Raw genomic sequence first — 21,628 nt, 5'->3', positions numbered from 1 at the left:
ACCTGTGCTTGATATTCTTCTGTTCAGCATTGTCATGAATTTGATACTGTGTTTTTATATATGTCCCTAAGGTGGTATCCACTGAATTATGAGAGGGTTGAGGGGGAACCACAAAGTCAAACTAAAACCATAGCCTTGTCTGTACCACAAAGAATGCTGCATGACTACACGACTAAAGAATGCAATATCATTGATGTTCAATGTAGGTCCAATTAATTCATAACATCAAAAATAATAAATTTTGCAAGTTGTCAAGATTATCTGAATATCATGGCATATTCAGATAAACAAGTCCATTCCAATGTCATGCATTGATTATTGCTGGACTGCATTTCCAGTTTCTATTATTCCTTAATGATAAACCATATAACAATTACAGCACAGAAACAGGCCATTTTGGCCCTTCTAGTCCGTGCCGAACGCTTACTCTCACCTAGTCCCACCTACCTGCACTCAGCCCATAACCCTCTGTTCCTTTCCTGTCCATATACCTATCCAATTTTTTTTAAATGACAAAATTGAACCTGCCTCTACCACTTCTACTGGAAGCTCATTCCACACAGCTACCACCCTCTGAGTAAAGAAGTTTCCCCCTCATGTTACCCCTAAACTTTTGCCCCTTAACTCGTGTCCTCTTGTTTGAATCTCCCCTGCTCTCAATGGAAAAAGCCTATCCATGTCAAATCTATCTATCCCCCTCATAATTTTTAACTACCTCTATCAAGTCCTCCCTCAACCTTCTACGCTCCAAAGAATAAAGACCTAACTTGTTCAACCTTTACCTTAGGTGCTGAAACCCAGGTAACATTCTAGTAAATCTCCTCTATACTCTCTCTATTTTGTTGACATCTTTCATATAATCTGGTGACCAGAACAAAACCAATTCTTCCAGCCAGTTTCTACAACTGACATAAATGCATCTTCCTTGATGTTGTGTAGATTTAACAGTGCATTTAAGAACAACATTTTGATTCAAGTTGACAAAAATGTATTGGCTGGTAAGAATTTTGTGAATTGCACAACTTGATAATATTACTACGTAATATTCTGGGATAATGCCTTAAAAAGGTGGTGTCCATCATTAAGGACCCTCATCGCCCAAGCCATGCCTTGTTTCCATTGCGACTTTCAGGAAGGAGGTACAGAAATATGATGGAACAGCTTCTTCACCTCTGCTATCCGATTTCTGAATGGACATTGAACCCATGAAAACTACCTCACTACTTTTTTTTTATTTCTACTTTTTGCACTAATAATTTAATTAAACTATTTAACATTATTATTATGTATTGCATTGTACCTCTGATGCAAATTTAACAAGTTTCACATTTGCCAGTGATATTAAACCCGATTCAGATTCTGATATTTTGCAAGTATTAAAAATTCTGCTCATGAACAACTAGTTTACAAATGGGAAAAATCATTGGGAGTTATTTAACTTATATGTGCAGACTTTTCAAAATTTCTTGTGACTGGGAAAAAAGATCAAAGTAAGTGTATTTGAGGCAATTTGTCTGGAATGATTATATGGAGATTTAATTTCTTCCAAAAGGGGCTGTATGTGCAAAATCAAAATATGTTAGATTCTGGAAATGACAAATAACAGAAAATGCAAATATTCAGGTCAGGCAGCATTTGTTGAGAGGGGATAAAGATTCATTTTCAGGTCATTAACACTGCGAGTTCTAATTTTTTCCAGCTGCAGCTGCACATTTCATAAACCGCTTATTTTTGACAGTTGGAACAATCCACCACAACAACTATGTGACAATATGTGAGATTATGATATCTAACAGTAACATTATGTAGCTTGAGAACACTCCACTTAGTACTCCTATTAAGAAACTGGAAAACACATTCATGGCTCTGCACCATTTTGAGCCAGAACAATGTTGTTGTGACCTTCAGAAGTGAGGGCTGAGCATTGTTCTCACACATTGACTCCAGGCCTCATCAAACCAATCACTAAATTCAGCACTGTAATAGATCAAGTTGTATATGTGGCTCACAATTTATTACCATGAGACAGAACAGTTTATTCAATAAATTTGACATTTTCCATCTGTCACAATGGTAGACATAACTGTCAGAACCGGAAAATTATCATCGTGCATTTTCCACTGTCTTGAGAGAACAAGCTGCATATAGGAGTTCACGTTGTGTCATAATTGTTCTTTCAAGACAGACCTAGAGCTCTCTAAAGAAAGTCTAGCCCACGAAATTCAGAAAGTTCTGTAGCTCGCAATATTGCTACTAAATATTTTGTCCAACTGGATGCTAAAAAATGTAGAACACAAAACACAAAATCTGCAGATGCTGGAAATCCAAAGCAACACACACAAAATGGAAGTACCCAGCAGGCCAGGCAGTAGCTATGAAAATGAGTAATAAAAAAAAAATCACCATTTCAGGCAGAGACCCTTCATCAGGATCTTAAAATGTAGAAACTATTTTATTGTAGATGATGCAGTTAGTGCATCTGAGGGTTCAGAATCAGGCTTATTTTCACTAACATAGGTTCTGAAATTTATTTTTGTGGCAGTAGTTCAGTGCAGTACATTTTAAAAAATCACTCTGAGGAGCAATGAGGAAAAATGGAATAATAACAATGTTTCTGGGCTCTTAGACCATTCTGCAATTGCTAATTAGGTCAAGTATATGCCTTAAAACTTGTGATTGTAAACATTATGATTTGATAATAAATACTTTGGAAATAAATTTTACCCTGACTTTAACTGGCTCCATTATATTTGATATTGTTTTTATTCCTTTCCATTAAAAAAAAATGAACAAGGTGGTGGCCTTCCAGATAAGGACACACACTTCTTGTAATATCACAATAAACAATTGATCAACAAATCTGCTCAATATGCACTGCAGCATTCAGGCTTTTGATACATTCTACAAGCTTCAATGACAGAACAGCACCAGGTAATACTCCGAAATGCTATGCTCTAAAAGATTTTGCGCATACCTTCTCTGTTGAAAAATATTCCCACAGAGCAAGTACTTTTCCCAATTGTCAGATCTGAGGTTTCAGGATTTCATCACATAACTCTGGCAACCACAGCCACGACAATTAGTTGTGGGAGGAGTTTTAAATGATATTCGTGAACAAACATACTGGAAGAAACATCCCACATTTTCAATCATTTGCAAACTTTTTTTTTTAGAAACATAAATTTTGTAAATACTCCTTCTAGCATGATGAGGTCTTGAGAGACTTACTGTGGTCTCTCCCAAGAATCGGGTCTGGACAACCTGCAGACTAACAATGAAGAAAATGCCTGACCTTTGCAAATTATGATCTAAGAACTAGATTAAAAGCATTAAACTCCATTACAATCTAAAATAGGGAACTCGCAGGAGTGCAGCTGGTTTTATTATTGAAATAGTCTTCATGGGATGAGGAGCTCTATATACCATTACTTTCCCCAAGTAGTAAGGCTGATCAACACCTCCACCCACTAGCAACCCCCCCCCCTACACCACCTCTACTATATTATCACTTGATGGACATACATTCAATATATATAAGCCTTCTTATGTATTTCTATTTTTGTGATATTTTTATCATTGTGTTCTCTATCTTATTGTATTTTGTTATGCTGCATTAGATCAGGGATAATAATTAGTTCATTCTCCTTTACGCTTGAGTACTGGAAATGACATTAAACTATCTTGAATCTTGAATAACAGCAACAAAGCTGATCTATTCCAAGGTTGAAATATTACAGATTCTGTAAATGGAATCTGAACCAAAATTAGAAAATACAAGCAATACTCAGCAGGCGCATTTGTCGTATTTGATTCAGATTTTTTGCATCTGCGGTTTTTGTCATTTTAAATTACTATTTCAACATTATCTCTAATGAATGAACTTAATGAATTTTCATTCCATTCTCTGAAGTTCTCATTCTATTCCATCTGTCCCTTTTGCCTTGGCCCATTTTTGACAATTGATGTTCAACCTGAACTGTTAACTCTTTTTCTCTTTCTATGAATGCTGACTTGTTGAATGTTTACAGCATTTTGTATCTCTAGGTTTGCAGGTCCAACCATTCTTCATCAATGACCTTCCACTGTAAGGTCAGGAATGGACATATTATCTGACCACACTTGGACAACAAAGATTTCATTTCCTGAATACGTTTGGATGTATCTTATGGATTTTGGGCTGGTGATCATGAACATCGCCATGAGATTTCCCTATCACACACCATTTTTTTTAAAAATCACCTATCTTTGGTATTTCAATTCTTAATTCAAGTTAGAATAACTGATGCCAAGATTAAGGAAGGCATTTTTGTTGGTCCACAAATCAAACATGTCAATGACAGGCAATTCAAAGAACTTCTAGTGGAACTAGAGAAAATTACATGGAAGACATTCATCAAGAATATTCAATATTCCATTTAATACAGTATAAAGCCTGAAATTCTTACTCTTCACAGACATCCATGAAATAGAAGAAACTCCCAAAGAATGAATGAGAAAAAACACATTAGAACCCCAAAGCCCTCTTCCCATGTACAAGCAGCAGCAAAGCATCAACCCTCTTCTCCCCCTTCCCACCTGCCTCAGCAAAAGCATTAACTCACCACCAACCATCATGCAGGCAACAGCAAAGCTCCCAAAGGGATGTTGTTGAAAATTTTCTTGGCAACCTCAGAGCACCAAAACTACGTGCAGCTAGTTGACAACATGCTTCAAGCATATAAAACCATGAAATGCAACATGTCACTAAAGATTCATTTTCTGCAGTCCCATTTAGACTTCTTCCCTGCCAATCTTGGTGTTGTCATTGACGAGCATGGTGAAAGGTTTCAGGAGGACATTACGGTCATGGAGGAACGGTATCAGGTCAACTGGAATCCATCAAAGCTGGCTGATTACTGTTGGACACTTAGGCAAGAAGCCTCAGGCACTGAACACAAATAAAAATCATTCACAAAACATTTTTAGCTTAGTTGAACTGTTGCAAAGCATCGGTACTGTTATGCAATTAAATTCATTATATTCAATAAAACTTAATTTCTTGTTTCTCCAAAATTTCTACATGAGACAAATCATGTGAAATTATATTTGTATTCAGCTTCAAGCAGTCTATCATAAACAAAAATCTGAGGAAACAACATTTTTGATAAAAACTGTTGTCCGGTATGATTGCATTAGGATTGATTCAATTCACAATTCTTCATTTAATAAACTACTCAGCCTTACACAATATTCCAGCTGAATAATTGCAACATTATGCACCACAGAAGAGTCAAATAATGACCTAGTCCATTATGGAAGAGTCTAGCCATCAACACTTGATATCCAATAGCACTGTCACAACAACAATACCCCGAGGATCACCATCGACCAAAAACTCATGTAGATGAGCCCCATAGTTGCAGAGGCTGAAAGAGGGTACATATCTTCCGGCGAGTGGCTCACTTTCTAACACTACAAAGCCTTGTTTTGCTACTACAAGACACAGGTCAGAAGTGCTATTGGAATACTCTCCACCTGCCTGGATGAATGCAGCTCCAACAACTGTCAGACAGTTCAACCACATCCAATCCTGCTAAACTGCAAGCCATCTACCATTCTGAGTGCTTCTTCCCTCCATCTCTAGCAAAAGGTGCCTGCAGTATGTAACATGTACAAAATGCAGTCTGGTTATTCACTTACATTAGCCATACAAAATTCGTAACCTCTGCCACCAAGAAAGAGTAGGGGTTGTGGGAACGCCACCAACTGCAGGTTCCCCTCCAAGTGAAACACCATTTTGATTTGGAAATATATCAGTAGTCCTTCAGCATCACTGGATCCAAATTCTGGAACTAACATGACCATGGCAGTACCTTCGCAAGAAGAACTGCGAAGGTTCAAAACCCCACTGACTACAACCTTCTCAAAGGCAATTCGGGACAGATGATAAATGCTGGCAATGTCCAGATTTTTGAAAAGAAAGGAATAAATGAAAAAAAAGTCCCTATTCATTCAAAGGCTTGCCTTTTACAGTTTTTGCAAGTTGTTATCCTGTCTTGAAGCTTTTGTGCGGAACTGAGACATATGGTTAATTCTGAAAATTATACTGCAAGTGAGAATGTATTGCAATGAAGCAAGATTGAACCGAGCTGAACGCTGTTGTTTAAAAGAGCCCTCAGCATAGTTACAGCTGATTAGGCTCTGATTCTGGTTTGCCAAGATTACTCAAAGTGATTATCTTCATTTTGAAATTAAAAACACCTGCAAAATAAAACAGCTGATGCCATTCCCTGAAGAATCTGTAATTTACTGATTTCACTATAATTTGTTTTAATTGTAACAGGACATGTGCTCAAGGTTGAATTACTGGGGATAAATTATCCGAAACACAATCTTTCAACTGAATAACATCCATTACTTCTAAGATATGTTCAAGCAACTCACATACTAAATTTGCCCTCCAATAAAATGAAAATTTCTCATCAGTATCTTTTGAATGCTTCTAATTTTGATTTAGAAAATTTTAAAATTATTGATTTTGAGTAATTGAATGAGAACAATTTTAAGCACTGTACTTTTTCTTCAATAAAGAAATTGCTATTTGTTAAGAAGCCCTTTCCAGAATTTTAATTTTTCATTCACTCAGGGAAGCTTCCCCAGTGTTACATCCTAGGATGCGCTGGAACACGTCAGTGATACAATATGGGGTCATCAGCAGTTTTTGGGTCTTTCAACATCCGACATTGTTGCCTAGGCGACCCAACCAGGGTTGTCCAGGCCCTGGTTTGTGTCCCAGCTGCACTGGTCCATGGGTCACATCTCTTGATCCATAGTCATTTAGAGGCTCACTCAGCAGCCTCTGTGATGATCCTGACAGCCCACACCATGCCAAGGAGAGAGCAGGTTCTGCACACAAAGTAGCCAGCAAAACCTCTACATGCCACCTCTTTAGGCTCAGGCATGCCCTCCACTCCTATCTAGCCAATAATATTAAAGATAACAAAAGTTTCTTCAGATAGATAAAATGTAAAAGAGAGGCGAGAGTGGTCATCAGACTGCTAGAAAACGATGCCTGAGAGGTCGCAATGGAGGACAAGGAACCAGAGGATGAACTGAATAAGCATTTTGCATCAGTCATCACTGTGGAAGACACTAGCAGTATGGTAGAAGTTCCAAGTGTCAGGGGTCATGAAGTGTGTGAAGTTCGTGGAGACTGAAAGATCTTAAGGTAGGTAAGTCACCTAGACCAGATGGAATACACTCCAGAGTTCTGACAGAGGAGGCTGGGGATTTGCCTGACATATCTGTTGGAACTCTTTGAAGAGATGACAAGCAGGATAGACAAAGGAGAATCAGTTGATGTTGTGTACTTGGATTTTCAGTAGGCCTTTGACAAGGTGCTACACATGAGGTTGCTTAGCAAGCTGTGAGCCCCTGGTATTACAGGAAAGATTTTAACGTGGATAAAGCAGTGGCTGATTGTGAAGAGGCAAAGAGTGGGAATAAATGGAACTGTTTCCGATTGGCTGCCAGTGGTTACTGGTGTTCCACAGGGGTCTGTGTTGGAACTGATTCATTTTATGCTGTATATCAATGATTTGGATGATGGAATCGATGGCTTTGTTGAAAAGTTTGCAGACAATATGAAGATAGGTGGATGGGCAGGTAGTTTTGAGGAAGTAGAGATGCTACAGGGGACTTAGATTAGGAGAATGGGCAAAGGAGTGACAGATGGAATGCAGTGAATAATTATGCATTACGGTAGATGACGGGATTGTCATATTCCCTTAGAGTTAATTTTCAGGTTGAGTCTGTGGTGAGAAAGGCAAATAAGATGTTAGCATTCATTTCAAGAGGACTAAAATATACTGTAAAAGCAAGAATCTAATGTTGAAAATTTATAAAGCTCTGGTGAGACCTTACCTGGAGTACTGTGAGCAGTTTTGGGCTCCTTATCTTAGAAGGGATGGGCTGAAACTGGAGAGGGTTCGAAGGAAGTTCACGAAAATGATTCCAAGATTGAATGGCTTGTCATATGAAGTGTGTTTGACGGCTCTGGACCTGTATTCACTAGAGTTCAGAAGAATGAGGGCTGACTAAATGGAACCTTTCGAATGGTGAAAGACCTTAATAGAGTGGATGTGGACAAGATGTTTCCCATAGTGGGAGAGTCTAAGACCAGTAGACACCGCCTCAGAATAGAAGGCTGTCCTTTTAGAATGGAGATGAGGAGGAATTTCTTTAGCCAGAGAAAGCTGAATCTATGGAATTTGTGGCCACAGGCAGCTGCAGAGGCAAAATCCTTATGTATATTTAAGGCAGAAATTGATAGACACTTGATTTGTCAGTGCATGAAAGGTTAAGGTAGGGGGAGGCAAGAGATTGGGGGTGAGAGGGAAAATGTATCAGTCATGATGAAGTGGTGGAGCAAACTCATTGGACCAAATGGCATAATTCTGCTCCTATATCTTATGGTCTTATCATCTCTGGGACTGTTCTACCAGCTCCTGATATTTTACAATTTAGAAATGCAAAATGTAATGCTGCCCTTCCTTTGAAGCTTAGCTTCTGATAAATTTGTTAAGTCAATCCAATTAATGAAAACGATAGGCAGTGTAGTCTGTAGATGTGAATGGAAGTGGCTGCAACAAAATATTCATTGATACATAAGGTTAGAGTTTGAAATTACTGTATCATTCCTAGGTAAATGTGCCTGATCAATGAAAAATACATTGAATTTCAAATTCCATCTTTTCAAATTTGAAGAGAAAAATTAAATAGTTACAGTCGGAAGATTAAAAAATAGTGATCTACTAATTCTTTATCTTGTGAAGACTAGGGTATGATAAAATTATAAAAGTTCAGAAAACAGAATTACAAGTAATAGTTTATATTTGTGAATTGCCAATGTAAGCAGCACGATATCAAAGGAAGAATTCATTGAGAAAGCTACCTCAATATTTATGCCATCAACAATAATAGAGATTCCCATCATTATGAAGAACTGTTTACATACATATTGCTGATTTTTTTTAATGTAGCATGAAACTTCCAAAAGAATTTTGAAAGCTGTTATCAAATGAATGTGACACTGAGCTACATAAAGGAATATCTCAGCAGATGTCACAAGGTTGATCAAGGAGATGTCTAAGATGCATGCATGTCAGTAGAGCAGAAGTAATCAGATTAGAGGGAAATCAAGAGCTTGAAACTTTGGCAGGTGATGGGACCTCTGGCAGTGGTGAAGTGATTAACAAGAGATCCAACCTGAAAGAGTATAGGTATCTCAAAACAATATGGGACTGAAGGAGAAAGCAGTGAAACCACAAAAGAATTTAAAGACAAGAACCAACACATTCTAAAATAGGTCAGCAAGCAAGCAGATAATGGACAAATAGTATTCAGGTAGACTGGAAAGCTCCAGTAGACTGGAGAAAAGCGATGGTGGAATTGGATGTGGTCATGATACAACTTGAAATTGAAAGATAAAAATCTTAGCTTTATCTGTCACATGTACATCATTTCTAATATTGTTGAGTAATGGCATGTACAAGAAAAACAACAAGTAGAAAATAATCCAATCACAAACAAGAGAAATTTTGCAAATGCTGGAAATCTAAGCAACACACACACACACAAAAAGCTGGAGGAACTCAGCAGGCCAAGCAGCATCCATAGAAAAGTGTAAACAGTCGATGTTTCAGTTCTGATGGAGGGGCTTAGCCCGAAACATTGACTGTTAACTCTTTTCCGTGGATGTTGTTTGGCCTGCTGAGTTCCTCCAGCATTTTGTGCATGTTGGTTCAGTAGAAAATAGATAGATTTTGGGGGCAACATAAGCAAAAGTACAGGAGCAGCAAGGAAAATCTTTACTAGCAGTTTACTGAACTTGGTAACAGATAAAAAAACAACCAACTGATAACTTCCCACCTACTGGTGACAAGGTATTTGTGCAGCAAGGTATCATCAATTGTATTCAAGGCTGAAGTCAAGTCAAGAGGGACACGAAGAGATGAATTAGCTTCATCTCAAACTTCAATGTTTTTCACAGCTTAACCAATGTTGCTGGGCTGAAAATTGCTTGCAGGGTTTAACACAGAGTTCTGGATAAAACAGTCAGGAATTTCAGAGATTACAATCTGTTCAAAGAATGACTGACGATGTAAGAATAGGATGAAATCATAAGATGTAGTTAAAAAGACTGTTAGAGCCATGTTACAATTAAAACATTTTAATGCAAGCAGGAGCAGTAAATAATAGATTAATCTCTTCAGAGAATGAGGTTGAAATGATTAAAATAGGTGAGCAGTTGCAGTGCCAAATTAGCATTTTGTTAATGTCCACATTTGAAGGTTTCTTACCTTGTGGGTGACAGTTTGGAATGCAGAAGCCGCTTCCTGGAAGGCAGAAGATGAAACGAAATAAATGTAAAGCTATAAACAATGATTATCTTTTGAAGAAAGTCAGCCCTTAAACTAATGAGCTCGACGAGTTGGAACCATCCCTTATTTGTAAATTACCTACTAGTAGTTACAACAGTTTGGCCTTCATGTGCCGAGTTTGATTCAGAACTGTAGGAAAATTATTTGAAATGTTACTTTATGATGATTACTCTTTTGCTCCATATCCATTACATCAAGCTAAGAATACCAGTAAATTGAATTTTGGTTCCTTTATTTTTGGACCGACTACTCATGCAAAATAGAACTAAACAGCCATTCAGGAGACCATTCAAAGTACACAGTGATTGGGTACTGCCCTTCAGCCTTTGGGACTGTACATCTTGGAAGACTTCCCCATCTGACAGGATTAAATATTCCCAACTATGCCTGAGCAAAACTACCACTGAAATTCTGATCCGCCTCTCGATCCTGTTGAGAACCAGCTTGTACAGTCAAATCCTCATCATCCCATCTGCATCTGGTCATAAATTTAAGATAATCCACAAGGTGTACACATCCCTCACTCCATTCACCTGATTCCAATGAATCTCCATGGAGCTCTAAATTGACATATAATTGTTTAATAGGATCCACCCCATTTAAGAATTCCTTTCCAACTACACTTCAATCTGAATTCAAATTCATATTCATGCTTGATTTGTCAGAACTAAGCTAAATCTGACACGCACCATCAATGGAGGCTGTTTGATCAGATATATCCCTGGCCCTTTCCTAAAGCCATTTACTTTTTTCACCCCATTACCCTCTGCACATTTACAGTACTTCATTAGAAAAAGAAATCAGATTAGAATCCCCTCCTTATATAGCTATGCTTCATTTGGGTGGAAAATGACTCACTACGTCGAACATCAGTAGCAATATACATGAAGTTACAAAGAAAAATATATTCTATTTTACAGTACACAAATAGTTATACAGAGAGCAAGGATTCATGAATGGTTGCTATTTGCTGAGGTAATAGCACCATTATTAATAACAGTTTTTTGAAGTAAATTGTGATAAACTATCACAGCAAACAATGATGAGGCGAGTAAGGGCAAAGCAAACGAGAGATATACCCTGCTGGTGCACTGCAAAATCAATGCACTGGGAGCTGGAGTGGACAATTCAGAAGGGAGAAGACGAAACAGAGGAGTTTCAATTTACATGAGTGTGAGGGTGGATCCCCCTGCATGACAAGCCGATTTGGAGAGGTTGAGCATGGCTTCTTCAGCAGCGAAATCCAGGTCCGAAGCCATTTGCTGGGTGGTGCTTTCTAGGTCCAGAGTGATTTGCCATGGTGAGTCCCAGGTCCTAATGCAAGGTACAATACGCTGTTCAGACAATCTAAACGCAGGCCAAGATAGACTGGAAAGGCAAGGTGTCGAGAGGTGTCGATCACTCTACGTGCCAAGCCAATTTGGAGGAAGTTGAGGGCAGCTTCTTCTGCAGCAAAATCTCGGCCCGGAGTGATTCGCCACGGTGGGGCCCGACTCTTGGTGTAAAGTTCAGACAACTTGAACACCGGCCCAGATAGTCTGCATGCTCCTCTCTCAACCATGCTAAAGCTGTGAGGCTGCCCTCAGCTGCTGTGCGTTGGGTCTGTGAACGTCAGAGCGACTTGCCCGCTAATGTGATGAACTGACTACCAAGGCTTTGCGACTAATCCAAGTTGTATCAGAGATTCAGCTCTAAGGACTCCATTTGGTTTGGAATGCTGTTGTTACTTGCTCCTATTGTTTGCATGTTTTGTTTCTTTTTGTTTTCTTTCGCCATGGGCACTGGGAGTTGGTCTATTTTTTTAAACTGGGTTCTTTATTTCAGGTTCCCTGCTTTGCAACTGCCTGTTAAGCAAACAAACTTCAAGGTTCTATGACTTATACATTCATTGATACTAATGCACTTTGAATTTGTTTGTTCAATACCAGCCCAATTTACACAGCTTGCTTGAAAATGTGTGCAACACCTTGATTACACTGAAATATAAAATGTCATATATCATTGATTGCATTGTTTATGGTGTAAACCACTGAATAAATTATTGAATGAGATTTGATTCAATCTACATGTTAAGAAATGAATAAGACTACCAGACATTCAAGTGGTAGACCCAACTATCTGCTCTGTTGAACCAGATGCACAACTAGGCAAGCTATAGAATACAATACTGGCATCAAACTGAGTTTGTGGGAAATTGGCCTAGCATTTTAGAAAAAGCAAATCCAATTGTACAAAACACCACCAAATGAGTCTATCCTCAATCATCAGCAAATCATCCACTGCAGCGAGGCTGAAGCTGTGGACCTATTTGTTGGTCTTTTTCTGAATGGCTTCTTTCAGGTTTCTTGTTTTGTGGCTGTCTATAAGGAGACAAATCTCAAGGTTGTATAATTTTATGCAAACTTTAATAATAAATGTTCTTGGAACTTTGTTTGAAGGTGTCACTGACAGAGGCATCTATTGGTAATCACTTACAACTAACCTATTTAACAAATGCCCATGTTGGGTTTTGCCAGCAGCACTTTGCTCAAGACTTCCATCACAACCCTGGTCCAATTATGGACCAAACAGCTGAATTTTGGAGGTGAAGTCAGAGAGCCTGCCCTTGATGTGAAGGCAATATTAGACAAAATGAAACATCAAGACACCTCTTGATAACATCAATGGGCATCACAGGGAGAATACTGCAATGCTTAAAGTCATACAGATTGCTGAGATTGTTGGAGATCAACTAGGCATGGGCTAATAAGTCGCAAGTAATAATCATACAACAAAAATGCAAGGCAATACATTCAATATCATTATCACCAAACCCCTCACCATTAACAATCTAGGAGGGTGCCATTAACTCCAAGTGATCCAGCATGGATTCTCCAAAAGCTTGGGCTAGTACCAAACAAAAGTCTCTCAAGGGCTTCACACCATTCAAGAAAATTTGACTGGCACTCATTAACCACCTCAAACATTCATTCTCTCCGTTTATGGTGCTCAGATCCTGCAGCATGTACCACTAACAACATGTATCGCAGCATTGAAGTTACACACCGAAACTACTCTGAGCACCCCCCAAACCCACTACCTCTGACTGGAAAGACGGGGTTGAGATCGGAGGCAAGAGCCAATTTCACTCCTCTCTCCATGTCACTGAGGCTAGGTAGACCGCCCTAAAGGCAGTGCTCTGTGTCTGCTCATGTGATGAACTGATACTGAGGCTTTGAGCCTACTTCAGGCTGCTCGGGAGGCTGAGATCTAAGGACTCATTTTAGTTTGGAATGTCGTTGCTCACCTCCATTGTTTGCATTTGTGTTTTTTCTCCCCCCTTTCCCTGCACATCTGGTGTTGGTCGTTACTTTATTTTTTAAAAATTGGGTTCTTTCAGCTTTGTGACTGCCTGTAAGGAAACAATTCTCAAGGTTGTATAATTTATACATTCTTTGAAAATAAATGTACTTTGAAATGAGACAACAGCAAAAATGGAGGAAAACGGCACCAAGTGGAGGTTACTATCCAAGTTGCATATCATCCTGACTTGGAAATACGTGATTCATTCTTCAGCACAAAGTTTGAAATCTTGAACTCCCTACTCAAACAGTTCTGTGGGAGGACTACTGCAATTCAACAAGGCAGGTCACTACCACCTTCTCAAAGCCAAATATCAATAGGTAATAAATTATAGCCTTGCCAGAGATTCTAAAAATCAATCCAAAAAAAAAATCATTTAACACTCGCATTTTGTGTCTATCCTGTAAAAAGCAACTGATCTACATAGTGCAAGCTTTATATCGTGGCCAATATCATGAACATGAAGGCAAAGCAGGCTACTTAATAAATTTCAAGGACTGCATCTGTGAAATATTCAGCCAGTTAAAACATCTGCTCCCAATCACACTCTTGGACATGCCACAGGATTTTATTCAGAGGCGAGAATGTTGAAAACAACAAACTGTTTTTACTAGGGTAATATCTAGGTTGGAAAATATGAAACAAATTACCTATAAAATCTCAAGTAAAATGGAAAGTCTTTCAAATACATAACTAACCTCATCAGCATCGGTGCAGAACTTGGAGATGCTGACAGATATAAAAAGAAATCTCAGAATTTCCTAGTTTTATTCCAGTTTTCCAATTTTTAGGAGGAGGACATTTTTTAGGATTATTTTTAGGATTTTTAGGATTATTAACTTTCACTGATTATATGAACAGAAAATTTTGCAGTATACACCTCTCCGAAATATTCCTCCTACTGTGGTATAAAAATTTTAAATTGAAATGATCAAGATATTCTACAGTAGTCTTTATCACGTGAGAACATTAGACATTGCAATATTGATCTGCCAGATGAGGATTGATTATCTTGATTAGTAAGGGCATCATAGATTACGTGGAGTAAGCAGGAGAATCGGGTTGAGAGGGATAATAAATGAGCCATGATGGAATGGCAGAGCAAATTCAATGGGCCAAATGCCCTAGTACAGCTTCTATGCCTCAAGTCATATTAAAATGGTGGGTTCAATTTCCACCGCTTTCTGTAAGGAGTTTGTATGTCCTCCCTGGGACCATGAGGGTTTCCTCCAGGTGCTCTAGTTTCGCCTCACAGTCCAAAGATGTACTGGTTGGTATGTCATTGTGATTAGACTAGGGGGTTGCTGGGCAGTATGGCTCGAAGGGCCGGATAGGCCAATTCCACTGTATCTCTATCAATCAATAACTAGTAGATTTGGTGCTGGTCTCTGATCAGGTGAAGCCATTATTACCTGAAGACACTGTCTTCACTCTGCCTATTCCGCACTGTATTCGGATAAATCGAATAGATAAAACACATAAAATTATGTTCCATTTTGTCAGATTATTTGTTAAACAATACAATCAGCAATGTGAATTTCAATTGCTAATTCTACCCAACACAACTGCCATCAGGCACTGGAAAGAAATACTGAAAGGAAGGAAAACTATTCCAATGTGCGTTGTAATGACTGGTAAGAACTGGGTACGTCTAGTACACGTCTGAGCTGCTCGGGTACTCACCTACTGCAAGATAAAATGAAGGCACTTACTAAATAAAGCCAGTAGTAAATGTTTGTCAAAGCTAAATGCAAATTGTGCTTTTAATTTTGTCAGATCATTTAAATGCACAAGTAGTACACAACAATAATTAATTGGTATAAAATGTAGAAATGTTCAAGTCAACAACATGAGCTCTGACTGAACTCCAGATGAGTTGTTGCAACACCCAAACTGGCCCTGTTATCACCAAGGCCTTGACTTGACTTGGCTTGGCAATGACATGCAACGTTAAATGGGAAAAAAAGATGACAAAATGGAAACAAGTAGACAAAAGAAATATAACACCTCATTACATCAACAGGCAATGATTTTAATTGATTACTACTGTTTCCCAAGCAATATTTGTTTGATAAATTCAACTATTGCTAAGCATAATGCTTTGGAACCTAGATATTACTGGATGAGGAAGCGTGTTCAGGAAGAAAAAAGGTAAAACACTTAAAAACAATTAATATCCAAAAGTGCAATCAAAATAGTGCTGGCATTTGATCTGCATGATTTGCTGCATCGTCCGAGCCTCCTTTTCCATGGAAATTCAATGTGTTAACTGTGCTTGTAATTGGTTTCTTCACTGTCCAAGTTGCATGCCATCTTGGACAATGTCTCCCATCCACTCCATAATGTACTGGTTAGGCACAGGAGTACATTCAGCCAGAAACTCATTCCACCGAGATGCAACACTGAGCGTCATAGGAAGTCATTCCTGCCTGTGGCCATCAAACTTTACAACTCCTCCCTCAGAGTGTCATACACCCTGAGCCAATAGGCTGGTCCTGGACTAATTTCCACTTGGCATTATTTACTTATTATTATTTAATTATTTATGGTTTTATATTGCTATATTTCTACACTATTCTTGGTTGGTGCGACTGTAACGAAACCCAATTTCCTTCGGGATCAATAAAGTATGTCTGTCTGAGTTCGAAATTACTTGTCAACAGAAGTAATGATAAACAAGAGAAATTCTGCAGATGCTGGAAATCCAAAGCAACACACACAAAATGCTGGAGAAACTCAGCAGGTCAGGCAGCATCTACGGGAATGGATAAAGTCGAAATTTTGGGCCAGGACCCTTCATCATGGACTGGAAAGGATGCGGGGAGGGGAGAACAGGGGAAGGTGCCAGACTAAAAAGATGGGAGGAGGGGAAGGAGAATACCTAGAAGCTCATAGGTGAAGCCAGGTGGGTGGTAACAGTAAAGGGCTGGAGAAGAAGGAATCTGATAGGAGAAGAGAGCGAACCACTGGAAAAAGGGAAGGTGGAGGGGACTCGAGTAGGTGATAGGCAGGAGAGAAGAGACAGGAGCTCAAAGTGAGGAATAGAAGGAGGAGGGGGAAGGGAATTCTTTTTACCCGGAAGGAGAAATCAATTTTCATGCCATAAAGATGCAACATGAGGTGTTGCTCCTCCACCCCAAGAGCAGCCTCATTGTGGCACAAGAGCAGGCCATGGACCAACATGTCGGAACTGTAATGGAAATTGGAATTAAAATGATTGGTCACCAGGAAGTTCTGCTTTCAGCAGATGGTGCAGAGGTGCTTGACAAAGTGGTCCCCCAATTTACAATAGGTCTCACCAATGAAGAAAAGGCTGCATCGAGAGCAGCAGACACAATAGATTCGCAGAGGCTCACCTAGAAGGGCTGTATGGAGCCCTGAATGGAGATGAGGGAGGAGGTGAAGGGGCAGGTGTCACCCTTTGGCTTCTTGCAGGGATAAGTACCAGGAGGGAGATTAGAGGGGAGGGACAAATGAACTGGGGTATAATGGAGTGAGTGAACCCTGTGGAATGCGGGGGTAGGTGGGCTGGTTAAAGATACGTTTGGTGGTAGGATCCCTTTGATGATGGCGGAAGTTGCAGAGAATGATGTGTTGGGTGCAGAGGCTCATGGGGTGGTGGGTAGGGACAAGAGGGAGTCAATCGCTGTTAAAGCGGCGGGAAGATAGAGTAAGCACAGATGCTCAGGAAATGGAGGAGATGTGGGTGAGGGTAGCATCAATGGTGGGGGAAGGGAAACACTATTCTTTGAAGCAGGACATCTCTGATGTAATGGAAAAGAAAGCCACATACCAGGACAGATGTAGATGAAGGAGCTGAGAAAACAGAATGGCACTTTTACAGGAGACAGGGTGGGAAGAGGTATAGTCAACATAACCATGGAAATCGGTAGATCTATAAAAGACCTTAGTTTCTATCTAGAATGTAGTGATAGCATCAATGTGGAAAATTGACTGCACAAACAAGCTGAAGGAACTCAGCAGTTAGGCAGCATCCGTGGAAACGGGCAGTCAGTGTTTCGGGCCGAGACCCTTCGTCAGGACTGAAGAGGGAGGGGGCAGGGGCCCTATAAAGAGGGTGGGAAGGAGAAAGCTGGTAGATGCCAGGTGAAAAACAAATCAGAGGAAAGATCAAGGGGTGGGGGAGGGGATAGGTAGGAAAGGTGAAGAAGGATTATAAGGGGAAAGCACTATGGGTAGTAGAAGAAGACAAAATCATGAGAGAGGTGATAGGCAGCTGGAAGAGGAGGCGGTGTGAAACTGGGATAGGGAAAGGGAGAGGGAGGGAATTACCGGAAGTTGGAGAATTTGATGTTCATACCAAGGGGCTGGAGACTACCCAGACAGTATGTGAGGTGTTGCTCCTCCAACCTGAGTTTGGCCTCATCATGGCAGTAGAGGAAGCCATGTATGGACATACCCGAATGGGAATGGGAATGTGTATACCAAAGGTGCTCTTTCTGGATTTAAACCTAAGTTTGAAATTCATCCTTTGGGTCAGCTGCCAGGTTGAATATTTCAATTAAACGATTTTTCTAAAGTGTACTTCTTACATTTTGGAACAAAATGTTTGGTGATTGAAAATTGCTGTTTTCACATTCAGGGCTCAACACACTATTAACTTTTAGCAAACATCCACCAATCTGTGCTGAAGGTAAATCTCCCAGCAGTGCAAAAACATTCATAATATTACTGCAATCTTGCAGTAATATTTATTGCATCCTAAAATGTTTTTATAAAAAGTAGGTTGTAATTATGAAATTCAACACCCTAGTGGAAAAAAAAGTAATGTCTTACTTTTACCCATTAGTTACCATAAGGAATGCCTTAAGGACTCTATACTGCTTAAATACCAAAACAAAAAATAATTATATTATATCCCTGTTTCTCTGAAGAACAACTGCTAATTTCATATCAGTTTATTTTTTGCAAACAATGGCCCTAAATCCCAAGGAATAGGGAAAAGTTCTTAAATTTTCATCAAGGGAGAAGTGGTTTCAAGATGAAATTGAATCAATGAAATTTCAGAACCAAGGTACCCTTGGATGGAAGATTCACTAATTCAATATTTAAATCAGCTAGCCTGTAGGTCAGTGTAGATGACTGCCTCGCCTGTTTGGTTCGTCTGGCATCTGCACGATTTAGCTTGTCAACAAGAATGGAATTCTTTCAACTTAACATCAGGTGATATTTGAAGCCCAACAGGGATTCCGTGGGATATGGAAACATGCCCTGAACTGATAGGCTACAAACTTCAAAAGTCTTATTGATTTGATTTGAAAGTACTTGTATCTCATAGCCCCTCACCCCTTTCTCAGTAATTAAACTTGCACTGAGGTTCTCTGATAAATAGAATACATGCCCACAGGGAGGGAGAGGGCCCATGTACAGATTTATCACCTGATCACTTGGACAATCTATTTCCTCAATCAGGGAAAATGCTGACTAAAGAAGCCTATCAAATACTTCAACAGCAATACCGTCAAAACTTCCACTTACCATGAAAATTCATTTAAATTATATCACATAGGGAAATGAATAAGGGGGCAGCCTTTAGCAATATTGCAATCAATTTATTCATAGGGCATGTAATAATTGAATTGGCATTAACTGAAAACAAGAAAAAGCTCAGTTTCTAGGATCTCAGTGCAAGGACTCTACAGCATTGAAGGTCACTGCATGATTGTGAAAATGCACTTATAACAACTGTATCTAATATTTGTTGCAAACTTCAAAAGCAATGGAAAAATACAAATGTCATCAGTCAAGTGTATTCTAATTTGCTGTGGTTCATGTTTTAAAACAATGAAAATTTCATAAATGGAACGTTATTGATACATCAAAATTATATTGTAAAATGTGCAGGGCAGTCTGAAACCACACCCATAAACAATGTTCAGCATTGAATACACCAGATCAATTTACAACCTAAAATACAGGATGTGACACTTTATCATGCTCAGAGACCTAATGTTTTGTTTTGTCCATATTGGCACTGGCATCTATTTGACCCATTCAATCAGTGGGAGATAAAGTTGCTGAGAGATGACAAATATTAGGAAGACCACACTGTAAGTCCATGTGAGTCTAGAAGACCTGCATGGACCCAAAGCCACACACCGCCAGAAAAGATGCACACCTCACAGATTCAGAAGATGCACTCAGTACCATCACACAGAGATGGCACAGTAGCATAGGGGTGAGTACAACACTTTACTGCACCAGTGATCAGCCAACGGGGTTAAGTTCCCGTGCATGTCTGTAAGGAATTTGTACATTCTCAGTGAGACTGTGTGGGTTTCCACTGGTTGTTCCAGTTTCACGGTATTCCAAATACCGTGTGGGTTAGGTTTAGTAAGCAGTTGGCATCCAATGTTGGTGCCAGAAGTACAACACCACTTGCGGCTGCTCCCAGCAAATATTCAGATTGTGCTGGTTTTTGATGTAAAGTAACACATCATACTGTATATTTCAATGTTTTGATGTGCATGGGACAAATAAAGCTAATCTAATTTAATATAGGCATGTTAACATTATTACTAGTATTATTAGAATCAAAACTTAAATTGTTAGTACAATTTGGAGAAAAGCAGCCATGAAAGTGACAGAGGCAAAATTACAATTATTAATCAAAGATCTTCCTTCATACATACAAGGCAATGAACGGTGACAAAACAGACTTTAGAGGCTTGTAATATTCAATGTCATATTCACAACCAAAGTCCTCACCATCACACTCTGGAGCCTACAAACTTAACTGAAAAAGACTCAGCACAGCAACTTTACTCACGTTTCAAAGGCTTGCCACACCATGGAGAATGAATCACCTCCCTAGTCCCTGAAGCCTTTTCACCTCCTACAAGTGTGAGGGATAAAATGATCTCCAGCTGCTTGAATGAGTCAAACTCCAAGGGCATTCAAAGTGAACACATTAGAAAATGATGCTATTCATTTAATTGGTACCACATTCACCACTTCAAGCTTTTATTCTTTCTACCATCAACACACTATGGTGGCAGCGTTTATTATTGACTGTGTACAATTGAGCAATTAGCCAAGACTTTTTGAAAGCAAATCTCAAAACCTCACAATAAACCACTTAGGAGGGAGGGGCGGGACACGCATCCAAGTCTGTCTCTAAATCACTTTCCAAAATATCTTAGAAATACATTGCTATTCCTTCAAAATCAGAAAATTGTAGAAATCCCTCACAGCATTGTGAGAGCACTCACACCGCACCAAATGCAATGGAGACAGCACAAAGCCACTTTCTCAAGGTCCATTATGAATGGGGAATAAATGTGACAACGCCTGGATTATGTAAATTAATAAAAGAATGCCCAAGGACTGCCTTTAGAAGGAAGGTGGAGAGGAGGAAGGAAGGAAGGAAATAGACAGAATTCAAGAATCAAGCTGCTCTTGGGAATCCAAAAGACCATCCAGTTAGCAAATATCTGGTAAAATCTGCAATAACTTTACTCCATTATTCCCACCACTCACCAAAATTTTGCACCCCTCCCCAGTGAGGATCTCTTCATAGGGGCAAAGATGAGAGGTTAAGAAAATCTCCTTCCAGTTCATTTCTATCCCAGGGCTGGGCCTGCAGTTTGTGGAGGTTAATCCCATTGACATCAGGCAATTCTGCCACTGCAATAAGAATTAACAAAGTCTTAATGAGCCTCTGCCCCTTGTTTCCCAGCTGGATTTCAGTATTCCTGGGAGAAGCACAGCAACCTCTGATCCTAGGACATACACCACCCAAAACCTCATGTAGTCCACACACATAGTCACCTTCTCCCTATGCAAATCTCTTCCAAAGTAGGAAAATTAGGCAAAAAGCATTAAAGATTTTCTTCTTCGGTGAA

At 39.4% G+C, this 21,628-nt stretch overlaps 1 protein-coding gene across 10 annotated transcripts in view; it reads right to left on the bottom strand.

The window, feature by feature from the left end:
- Positions 1 to 21,628, bottom strand: part of anks1b (ankyrin repeat and sterile alpha motif domain containing 1B) — an 864,202-nt gene that overhangs the window by 731,748 nt on the left and 110,826 nt on the right. For 7 of the 10 annotated variants that reach the window (XM_059987507.1, XM_059987513.1, XM_059987511.1 and 4 more), the window contains exon 2: positions 10,341 to 10,376. The exons of the other annotated variants lie outside the window; for them this stretch is intronic. In XM_059987507.1, coding sequence (XP_059843490.1) covers positions 10,341 to 10,376 — 36 coding nt within the window. The remainder of the gene's footprint in view (positions 1 to 10,340; positions 10,377 to 21,628) is intronic. 10 annotated transcript variants of the gene reach the window in all.

Source organism: Hypanus sabinus, chromosome 13, assembly GCF_030144855.1.
Source record: "Hypanus sabinus isolate sHypSab1 chromosome 13, sHypSab1.hap1, whole genome shotgun sequence".
Lineage (NCBI taxonomy): Eukaryota > Metazoa > Chordata > Chondrichthyes > Myliobatiformes > Dasyatidae > Hypanus > Hypanus sabinus.
Note: the sequence above shows the minus strand (reverse complement) of the source record. Positions and strands in the feature narration are given on the sequence as shown.